Source organism: Myripristis murdjan, chromosome 10 (genome assembly GCF_902150065.1).
Source record: "Myripristis murdjan chromosome 10, fMyrMur1.1, whole genome shotgun sequence".
In the NCBI taxonomy this organism is placed as follows: Eukaryota; Metazoa; Chordata; class Actinopteri; order Holocentriformes; family Holocentridae; genus Myripristis; species Myripristis murdjan.
Window position 1 is genome coordinate 3,370,167 of NC_043989.1, and position 12,137 is coordinate 3,382,303.

The following is a 12,137-nucleotide window of genomic DNA, read 5'->3' on the forward strand; positions in this document are numbered from 1 at the left end:
TGCCGGGATGTGGGTCAGTCAGTCGCTCCCGCCTGCTGCTTGTAAGAAATCTGCCCCCGTCCTCCTGGGACCCGCAGGCTCTTTTGTCTTCACAGTGTGGGATCACATAGCAAACAGCCCCTTTGTCAGCGTGAGCTCCACTGTAAAAAACAACGGGAACCTCGGCTGGTCCAGCAGACTGAACCCGACCGAATCAGATCACTATAAGTCACCATTCCACAAACACGTCCTCACACTTTACTGGTATTTGAGGTATTATGTTTTCGATTTCCCTAAATGTCCGAGTGCGGCACTTCAACTGCTCCCAACACTGCAAAAACTCAAAATCTTACCAAGAATATTTGTCTTATTTCAAGTCAAAATGTCTCATTAGTCATTACACTTAAAATAAGACATGACCGCCTCAAAAATAACTTGTTTTTAGACAATTTTCACTTGTTTCAAGCTCATTTTCACCTGTTTCAAGTGAAAATTTACTTGAAACAGGTGAAATTTGTCTAAAAACAAGTTATTTCTGAGGCGATCGTGTCTTATTTTAAGTGTAACGAGATATTTGATTAGAAATAAGACATTTTGACTTGAAATAAGACAAATATTCTTGGTAAGCTTTTGAGTTTTTGCAGTGAATATGCAAGATTCATCGGGACGTCCCCATCTCAGATGAAGAAGTGGGGGAGAAACCTCACATCGACTATTTTTGGAAAAAAAACAAAAACAATAATAAGTCAAGGGGAAAAGGAACGATAGGCAAAGTGAAATGCTGCTTCAGTTGCTTGTTGACTGGAGAAGCTTTGGTTTTAAACAGGATCACGGCCGGTGTGAGGTTTGCTTTGGGGTCGTTTTTTTTTTTTAAGGACTGCAAAAAGGGCAGCACAGCAGCAGTGACAGAATAAAAGCCTCGGCTCTCGCAGGACGAGCGTTCGGCTCCAGGCCCCGACACGCTGTTTTGTCGCAGCGAGCGCAATAAACACGGAAATAAACAACACAAGAGGGTTAAACAGGCTAATTTAGCGGGTGTTTTGTGTGTGTGTGTGTGTGTGTGTGAGTGAGAGTGAGAGTGTGTGCAGGTCAGTGCCACAGGAAACTGGGCGTCGACCGCAGAGAGCTGAGTGACAGCCGAGTGTGTTTGGAGAGGGCCGAGGAGGCGGAGGACAGACTCGGGCACAGAGACGCTGTCGGACACACCGAGCCCATCAAATAAACACCTGGGTGGAAATACTGACCTCACACACGTATAAATAAAACACACAGGCACGCAGGTCGAGAAATTCAGTGATAAAAAAAAAAAAAAAAGCGTAAAACAAACATGCAACTTGTGAGGAAAAACACTGAGTACACTGTGTAAAAAATACATGCACCTGAATTAATGATCGATAATAAATAAGCATCATTAAAGGATCATTTGGAATTGGCAGTATAGATGAATCAGTTATTATTTGCAGGAAATGCATTTTAGGAATTAGAAATACACAAAGCGAACGAGGCATCAGGAGTAGAAAGTCTGAAAAAGTGGCATCGCAAATTAGCAGAAGGTAAAAGTGTCTTTTACTTTGAAATTCGATGTGTTGAGCTCTCTCTCTGTGTGTGTGTGTGTGTGTGTGTGTGTGTGTGTGTGTGTGAGACCTGGGTCTAAACACACCCCTCTCTGTCGTCGGTATCTGACCGCCGGGGTTTCTCAGGGAGGAGGAGCGCCGTGTCCTCGCCCGGGACCTTGACAGGGTCCGGAGGAAAGCGTCCGGGACGGGGAAACGGGACGCTCGGGTGTCTACGAGATTAGTTTCCCTCTCACGGCCAAAGATAACACCCAAAATAAGACGAGAGCGGGGTCACAGCGAGGACTCGAAACAAATGTACCTCATATACCTCAAACTGTATTAGATATGTTAAATATGTTATAAAAACACATCATTACATGTTAAACTTGATTAATATCGATTGATTACAGTATATATTTGGGTTTATTATGTATTTTTGTGCATGTATTATCTCAGGTGTCTGGTGAAAACTTCACACTTCACCTGTTTTCTCAGCTTGACCATCATGCAATTATATTATTATTCATCCCATCAGTTCTGACATGTTTTCATAGAACCAATGTTAAAACAACTCTCTTAAAGGAATACTGCAACGTTTTGGGCACAAAAGCCTTTTTTCTGACTTCCCCAGACTGAGACCAGATGTTGGACACCATTTCCACCTCTGTACGTCCAGCGGTTCAGTTCCTACGGGTAGCATTTCAGGTTAGCTTAGCATAAAGACTTGAAGTCTATGAGAGTCGTTAGCCTGGCTCTGTCAAAGTGAATAAATAAACCTTACAGCAGCTCTGACGCGGTCTGATTTACACAGAGGACCATGTGGATTTGAAATACTCTAAATGGTCCTCGCTGCAGTTTTTCATCGTGTAGCTTTTATTTTGAAATTTGGAAATGACAAAAAGTAGAAGCAACAAAGTAAAAGCAGGTTTTCCTCTTTGCTGACTGAGCTTTTATTGTGAAAGGTTCCGAAATCTGTCATTGATCATTTGGTCTCTGTGATGGATCTGATTTATAATGCAGTGAAGGACAAAACTCAAGCAAAAATGGACTGAAGTTAAAGTAAAATTACCGAATTATACTCAAAACTCAATACTCACTACTCAAGAAAGTACAAGTACACAAAAAGCAAATAAAGTGCAGTAATTACAGAGTAAATGTAATTAGTTACCTCCACCTCTGGATGTTTTATTGAAAAGTTACACAGTGTTTGTTGTCCTAAACCAAACATAGAGGTGTCTTTTTTTAGCACGAGTCCACTGAGCCCAGGAATCACAGCGCGCAGGCCGTCTCCATTACGTGTCTGTTTACACTCCACACTCCGTTTACCCAGAAACCACCGGGAGCAGACGGCCGACGGGCGACCTGTTCAGACGGACGCCGAGCCGCGCCGCGCGGGCCGGGCCGCCGCTCTAATTACACAACAGCCACAATCCCTCCGAGACTCATTTTCCCATTAGCCCCCCAAACAGGAAGAGGAAGGGGGGAGTAGCCGGTGTTTTATTACGATGGGGCAGATAACAGTGGCCGCCGTGTTTACGTGTTTCTCACCTCTCTAATCACAGCCAGAGGGAGGAGAAATCAGCGCAGAGCCACAGGAAGCCACAGGACAGACTTATTGTTGTGTCAGGGTCATGTTGCATTCATGTGGTTCCACTGTGTGTGTGTGTGCTGCATCTTTCTGCTGTTTTACACCTCATTTTAGACAAGTGGTGCATTATTAGAAATACTTATATGGCTCCAAAATCAAGACCACCAGCAGGCTTTTATGCCCCATGTTTTCTCTACTCTTTTATGTTTTCATTTTGATCTTGTTGCCAGCCACAAATGATGCCCTCCACCCTTTGGGCCAATCAGTAGCACACAATGTCTTTTGTTTTGACCTGAAGTTATCACGCCCCGTCCGGCCACGGTGCGTCGATGCATTAAAATACGATCCTCGATAAGCACCGGTCTAAAGCCAAAAGTCTAAAAACAAAACAGTTAATATTTATGCTGATTTCGGCTCACACATCAAATTCACGCCTGCCGTTCAGACGTGCTTCAACATAACAATAAACATTATTCTTTAACCTGTGGTTTGTTTTTTCACCTCACAGCTCCCTTATCTTGCAGCACAAGCGAAACACAAATTAGTGGCCGAGCATCCAATTTGTCTTCGGCGCTGCACCGGACATAATTCATTGTTCAGGACAATACACACACACTCAGTGGCCACTTCATCAGCTCCACCTGCACAATCCAGTCCAATCCAGTCCAGCTGTTGTGCCATAAAGTTTCCTCTCCTGCTGCCTGTAATGCTCAGCTTGTCTTGTTGTCACGGTAACAGAGGAGTTCATTCACTTCTGTGTTTGGCATTGAGCTCATAGTGAGTGCTGCTGCTGGACTGGACTGCATTTTACTGACAGCTGTTTCCACTATTCTGTCCCCCCTCATTGTATTTAAATGGGGAGGTCAAAAAATTAGAAACACAACAAAAACTAAACATTATAAACTTTCTTAAAAGGTAGAATTTATTGCAGAGCTGCTGCACTGAACTGCATTAGACTGTACAGGTGGAGCTGATAAAGTGGCCACTGAGTGTCTATCCATCTATCTATCTATCTATCCATCTATCTATCCATCTATCCATCTATCTATCTATCTATCTATCTTTTTTCCTCAGTGCAATGTTCTAGCCAGCAGAGTGGCACTGAGCTCTGTTGAATTTGTGAAAGCCCTCAAAAAAAAAAAAAAAAGGCTTTATAAAATCTTTAAAAAACATGTCTGCCACCAAGGACGGATGAACCTGTTCCTGGTGTTGCTTTGACAGAACGCATCAGAAGCCGAACAGAGGAAAATGATAGCCATGGAAACCGATGAAAACCACTGAACACACCGAGGAGCGGGGGACAGGCAGACAAAGGAAGAAAAAGAGAGAAAGAAGAAAACAACTGAAAGACGGAACGAGGGAGCGACAGAAACTCAATCTTTACGTTTGTCCGGTGATTTCAGAGTTGAAATTTTACCAAGACAGAGTGGAGTACAGTAGCTCCTGGCCTCGGAGAGTGTAACGGGATAATCTGCAGTTATTGTAGCGGGGACTGTGAGGCGGAGACAGAGGCGTGTGAAGAATGTGCCTGTATAATTAGCCCGTGCTCGTTAAAAGCCGGGGGGAGCCTCGCTGGCAGCCATTAGTGACGCCACGAGATAAGAAACGCCGTCCCGGCCCAAACCAAACTTCCTTGGCCGGCCTGTCGAGCCGCAGTCCAAACAATATCCAGCTCACCTTACGCTTTTTTCTCCCCTCGCCCTCACAGAAATTCTCTCTGTGGATCAGCTTTCTGTCTGTCTTGCATACCTTCACCGAGCTTTTCAGCTCCTTCCTCCATCTGTCATTCATGGCACTTTATTGAATCTCCTTCAAAATTCAATGAAAGGACTTCTTCTTCTTTTAATGGGGCATTAAGTTATCTATGACTTTTATTGACCTCTTACAGCGACCAAGGACCTGAAACTACACTGACAGGTCTCTGGCAGCGCTCATGGTGACCTGTAGCTGGCAGAAATAATAAAAGACTTTTTTTTTTTTTTGTACAGTAGAAACCAGACGGTGAGTTATTGCTCCAAAGCAGACTGCAGCCTGGGAAGGGGAAAGAGCAGAACTGGAAAGTGACTTTTAAAAGCCAGAAAAATCAGTGAGTGACCGCTGAGTCACTGCCGCTGATTAATAACCCAATCAGCCACGAAACATATAAAATGGTCATTTAGTGCTATATGGTTGATAAAAACAAAAAAACAAACAAAAAAAAAAAATTTTTTTTAAGCTTACTTTTATGGCATAGGTTGTAACTCCTACATTCATTGTATAATGGGTCTCTGGTTTTGAACTGTGCTCCATAAATACATTTTTTATATAATATTATATCATACAATTATTATTCATAGTCATAGTAGTGTGGTAACAACACAAGTTTTAAAAAAAGCCAAGACTGAGAGCCTCTGTCTTTTTCTAAACTGTGGTGAGTTCAAACAACCTACAGAAATTTCAAACATATATATATATATATATTTTTAACTTTCAGGCTGTTTTAGACCAGGGATGGCAAACTCAGCCACTAAAGGGGCCATATTAAAAAAAAAAAAAAAAAAATCACAGCCAAGTCAAAGGCCAAACAGGGCCGATATTTATTGCACACTTTTGACCCAAAGTGGTCATTCTTTTGATCAAAATATGTCCTGTGTAAAAACAATGATTCACATACAACTATGGACTTTATGAAACATTCCTGGCCAAAATTGTCTTTGTACAAAATGAAAGCAGCCCATCTAAAACCAGACTGATGAGAGTGGAAATGACATGAAGAGAGTCGACGGCAGCATTTCTTTTTTCTGGCAGATTGTACCTGCAGGCCGACCATCAATCCTGTCAAATGACTAATAGTTTCATCACAGGGAATCAAAAATAACCTGAAAACTCATATATATATATATATATATATATATATATATATATATTTTTTTTTTTTTTTTTTTTTTTACTTAAATATGCACATCACCAGCATGCAAATCCAACTAGAAATAAAACTAATATTTTCATGTGGAAGTACATCAGTAATTTGTTCAAAATATACCACAGTATTAAAAAAGTCAGACATCAGAATATCTGCAGGTTGACTTGTGGTTATAAAAACCAAAACAAAGCAAAACGAGAAGCACAACCCAACAACAAGGTCCTGAAGTCTCCTCAGGTTTTGTTTTTCCAGCAGAAGCTTCATCTTTACTGAACACACAGCGGCTCCTCCCCCCACCTGGACTCAACACACCTGCTCTCCACTTTCATTTGGACGCTCTGATTGGCCGGTTGGCTGATGAGCTGGCTAGCTAGCCAGGCTGGTGTTTGGCTGATTCTTAGCCGGGCTGCTGATTGGCTGGTCGGGAGGAGGAAGGGGCGGGGCCACGCAGGTGTTTGTGGTGTTGATAGCGCAGGACGTTGCAGTGCATGTTGGGACGTGTTGTGGGCAATATGAAACCGCGCCAAAATTAATAGAAAATGAAATCGGGCCGGACACAACTGTGTAGGTGACACTGCTGCCCCCTACTGTTCAGAATGGAAATATCAAATCAAACCAAATGCGTCACTTGCAGGTGTGGCAGTGTGAAATGAACTTTAACTGCTGCAAACTCATCTTTTTAATTGGACTCTGGAAGAGCCTTTCTCGTGTGAAAACCCCCAAATTTAAATTCCCAAACACACACCAGCCTTACCAGCAACACTGGAGAACAGACTGGAGAGCCTGAGGAAAGTGTGTTTGGTGTTTAGGAGCGCTCAGCCAGCTCCTGTTTACGTCTCGGCCCCGATCCTGAAAGGCCACTTCATCCAGATGAAGGTCTTGGGTTTGTGATGAAAGGGCTCCACTGTGACTCCGCCGACACACATTCAGGCGTTCAGGCCGACTCGGATTCACGAGCTCTCACCGGGAGCAGAAACTCTCAGAGGAAACCATGAATAACAATGAAGAATCTGCGACTCCGGCCGAATGAGACCGGGTTTTAATCCATCATAAGAGTTGTATTTACTCAGAAAAGTGAGAGGGGGATTAAGTGAAGTTTTAGGGGAATCCTCTGGGATTTCAAGATATAAATTTACATAAGCCGGACAATGGAAAGTTTCCCTTGTTCAGTCTGAAACGTATTTACTCATTTATGTGACAAGCCAATAAATTTGGATTACTGCACACTAGATCTCCTTGTATGTTAGCTGCTGCACATTAGATTTTGGGAGCCACTGCTGCATGTGTGTAAATTTCACAGAGATAAATATAATCCCCGCACAGAGCATAAAATCAGTGGATTAAGGGGTGAAGGCGGGTTCAACACGAGCAGCAGGAGGGCAGCCAAAGGTGAGCTGACATGTCCCGGCTTTGAATGAGGAAGTGAGATGATGACGAAGACGACCTATCAGCTCTCAGTGCCTGAGGAGTCACATGACGGAATGTACTTTGCCTGTTTCTATAGCGACGGCAGATATCTGCACCTCAGCGTCAGGCTGGGCTCTGTCCGCCTCGTGTGATGGATGCATTTTGACACCGGGGTTTGGGTTTGGAAAACAAGCCTGACCGGCCCGGCACAGCGCCACCAACAGGCCAACAGGACCCCAGGCTTCCCGCTCAGCATCTCAGACACTGCTGGATCAAATCTAATGAACCACAGCGCCACCAACAGGCCAAAAAAGTGCCTAAGCTTCGAGTAGCTATGTCTCACACACCAAATATCGTCCTTACAAACAAACAAACGAAAACAAAAAAAAGTCTGATGTTTTTCTAAGTGACTTATACAGAAGCCAGACATCACCTGTGTTGATCTGCACTTTTTACTCAAGGTTTACTTAAGGTGGATTCTGGCCTGCCAATAAAGAGTTTATTCTACAAAAATGCGATGGAAACAACTTGTACAATCTGATAATTACTAGGGATGGGCGTATCGATCCTGTGGTATCGATACATCGATACTCACACGCTACTCATTTGGCATCAATTTCCTTAAACAAATATCGATACTAACAAGTAAGAATTGGGGGTGCATGCATAACTTCCAGCTGTTTTAGATAGCTTACTTCACTTCCTATGTGCCGAGACACCCCTGTGCCTGGCGGCGTATTGATCTGGCCCGTGTCCCGTGACGGCCCGACAACACAGCCAGCAAGAGTGGCTCGAATGCAGGAGCCAGAGGAACACGCAGAAAATTTTTCTTTTTTTGACAAGAAAAGTGAAAATGTGCAAATTTTTGTTCATATTTAACTTATTTCATTCATATTTATGTTATTTATTTTAATTTTAGTTTTATTATGTATTGGCCATAATAAATATGGTATAACTGGTATGTATTTGTCATGTAATTTGTCTTAAATGTAATAATATTTTGAATGAAAAAAATTGCCAGTAAGAAATTATCGGTATCGGTATCGATGAAAATGCAAGAAAAAGTATCGGTATTGTATCGAATCCTAAAAGTGTGGTATCGCCCATCCCTAATAATTACGTCGGAGATGACCGCTTGTATTTTGTATCGAGGTCAGAGACTCCCACAGGACTTTTAAGTGTCTTAGATCTCAGATGCACAGGGCCCACTGTTGAATTAGCATTTTGACTTTCATTAACAAAACATTGTACGCATGCATGAGGTGTTATCCAGGATTTCCACTCAAATGTTTCAAATGTAAAACTCCTTGACGTTTCCATGAATTTCCATGAGGAAAATGCTGAATTTCCATGAATTATTTATTTATTTTTTTCTTTCTGTGATGAAACTGTGAAGCACACTCAGGTCTCATTACAGCTGATTAAGTGAACATAACATGAACACAGCAGAAAATAACATAGCTACTGTGTTTGGTGAACAACTAGTTGCTGATTTTTTTCTTCTTTTTTTTTTAAATTAAGGGGGAAATGATATCCGCTGCCTGTCCTCACCTGCAGCTCACCTGAGCCTGACCCCTCATACCCGCTGGAATAATTAACCCACATAATCTGAGCCTGATCCGGTTCAGATTGAGAATTATAAACTCCAAATTGTGTTTTCAGTCTTTTCTATTAAATATTTATTTGCAGACGTGTTCACAGGTGTGAGGGAATCTCTGTTGAGTGTTGGCAAAAAAGAAACATTTTTACCCAGACCACAAAGTTTTCTCGAATAACACAGAATAACACACACATCCACTCGGTTCCCACTTGAGAACAACTATTTTCCGCTTCCAGCTGAGAAGCGACTGTTTGGTTCAGGAACCGGCTCTTATTGCAGAGAACGGTTCAAAATTCGGTGCATGAACCAGAGCAGAAATGATTCTTAGTTAGAGTTAGATTTTTTCATCCCATTTTCATCACTTAACGTTTAACTTGAGCCAGTAAGAGCCCATACTGTTTAACTGCACGGCGGGAGATGGTAGGAAAAGGGTGGTGGACGGGGGACGGGGGCTGCGGGACTCACCAGGCCAGCGATGGGCGTTGGAAGTCTGTTGATTTTCTTCACCAGGCCGGGTTTGATGGAGCTGAGCAACCTGACAGACAGACAGACAGACACAGAGCGAGGGAGGGGCGTGAGCATCATTAACCCACTCTGGTACAAAAAAATATTTCAAAACACGCAGACTGAAATGGGAAAGAGGAGGTAGAGAGTGTGTCAGCAGAAGAAAGACGGGAAGCAACTGGAGGGAGTGAGAAGCATTTTTTTTTTGGCGGTCCCATGGCGGCGTCTGGAAGGTCGATAATGACACTCGTCCTAAATCAGGGGTCACGTGCTGCTGCTCCGACCCCCGGGAGCCGTTAAACAGCTCCAGTGCAGGGAGGTGAACCCCTCGGCTGTCATCTCTCAGCGCGCACACACACACACACACACACACAGGCAAATAAACACACACAGAGCGATTTAGAAAGTGAGAGTCTACACCTGCAGCCGTGGATCACTTGTGACCTGTCAGAGTCAGGGACGAGCCACAGTGTCAGACTCCCTCCCTTCATCCCCCTCTCTCTCTCTCTCTCCCTCTCTCTCTCTCGATCTCCAGTTTCATCTTTTGTGTGTGTTTTCATCGGCGGAAGCTCGGCGTAATGACTCCAAATCCACCCTGGGATAGTCTTACACCGCTCCGTATCATCAGCCTCACGGCGTTCAGAGCGTTCCAGCGCTGCTCGCTTTTTCAAATGACAAAAAAAAGAGCCAGTGTTTCCCACAAACAGGCTTAGTGCACTCAGGCCACAGATTAACAACCGCCCAGATATATTTTGGCGAATTTTAAAGGTGCGCGATGCAAACTGCAACTGAACTGGGGAACACAAAGCTGACAAAAGTGTGCACTTCCAAAAGATAAAAACAAGCTGTGGGACGGATAATAATGTGAAAAATAGAAAGAAATTAGTTAAATCGAGCAATTTTTTTTTATTTTTAAACTGACAAGAAACATGGAATAATTCGCTGGTCATGCTGTATTTGTGGATAAAACAATGGTTTTAATGAAGCTGATGCTGAAATCCAATATCTTCCCACTGAAATTTCCTGATAAATTTTGATATGAATCACAAATGAGGGTGCAAGAGAGGTTGAGCTTTCCATGCAGGCCTGTTTTTTTTAGAAAATAAAGTGTTTGGTAAACAAAGTGCAATGTTGGTTTTGCTCTGTTGCTGATATGACGGTCATGTTAGTATGTTGTCTTAAAAAAGAAAAAATTAACCAAATTTAACAATCAGCCAAAGAGCAGCAGCAAAAATAATCTTCAGATCAAAACAATATTGCTCTATAAAGTCGATATCAGCCAGTGCTGATAATCTGCTGATGCATCAAAGGCTAGAAAACATCATATATTTATTTGTGCATGCTTTGTGGTGGGACTTCTTTAATAAAGGACTCAGACTTTAATGGGACTGTAATATGGAGAGAGCAGAGTTTGTCGTTTTGTCTTTGTGTTGATGTCGTGTTGTGATGTGTCTTTGTCTTTTATTTGTCACGCCAGTTCATCGTAACGTCTGTCATGTTGCTTTTGATCTTTCCCTTTTAATTAAAATGAAACGAAAATGAAAATGAAATGAAACTGTTTCGGGTGGATTCCTGCTTGACAGCCTCTCGTGACTCAGCTCTGTTACAGCCGTGACAAAAGAAATAGCATGAGGACAGATAGATATGTGTGTGTACAAACACAAACACACACACACACACACACACACACACCTTGTACATCAGGAGAAACAGGAGGAGCTGTGGCTTCAAAACAAGCCTCGCACAGGATGTTTCCCTCTGCTGCCTCCTCTGGGGTCTCTGGATCGCTTTAAAAAAATTTTTTTTACTACATTTTTCTGACTAAACGTCTCCTCTAGGAGAACGGGCTCTCAGGTGGATGGTTAATCTGACGCAGGGAGGCCACAGGTTCACGAGCTTTGATGCGTCCTGTTTGAATGTTGGCCTGAAGCTTTTCCACCTGACTCCTCGAGGGAAGTCACTCCAGATAAAGAACATGAATGAATGAATAAAGTCTTTTTTTTTTTTTGCTGAGGCGTGCATGCTTAACAGCGGGGTGTGATATGAAACTTCAAGGAGTTTAACTGAAAAGTGCCTATTCTACATGTGTGCACACCCAACTGAGCTCCTGCGGTGAGAGCCAGACGTGCATGTGACAGTTCCTGGTTCATTCGTTTGTGGTTTGTAATTAATTGAGTTCTCATGACGGCCGAGATGTTAAATTCCAGGACATTTTTATGAGTTAGTTATGAAAAGACGATGTGCTTCCGTCTACTGCTGAACTGAAGTGACTGTGGAGCGAGCTGGAAAACACATTCTAGAGATACTACATGTTAAAATGATTCTGACAGTTAGTTAATTAATCGATTAGTTGACCAACAGAAAATGAATTCAGCCACAGATACAGACTCCTCCTTCTGACTCATTCACCATAAGCACCCTGAACCCAGCACTTTTTAACTCTTTTAACTTTTTTTTTTTAACACTTTTAACCTTTTTACACGCACCTTTTATTAACATATTTATTATCTATTATCACTGTGTGTTTTTATGTATTTTACTTCTGCGTCCCGTGATTTGTGTTGTTTTTCTCTCCATTGTCATGTATTTCTTCCCTTCGCT

General features: G+C 42.7%; 1 protein-coding gene across 3 annotated transcripts in view; it reads right to left on the bottom strand.

The window, feature by feature from the left end:
* LOC115366655 (LIM and calponin homology domains-containing protein 1-like) overlaps positions 1 to 12,137 on the bottom strand; it is a 146,741-nt gene that overhangs the window by 71,735 nt on the left and 62,869 nt on the right. For all 3 annotated transcript variants that reach the window (XM_030062209.1, XM_030062211.1, XM_030062210.1), the window contains exon 3: positions 9,498 to 9,567. In XM_030062209.1, coding sequence (XP_029918069.1) covers positions 9,498 to 9,567 — 70 coding nt within the window. The remainder of the gene's footprint in view (positions 1 to 9,497; positions 9,568 to 12,137) is intronic.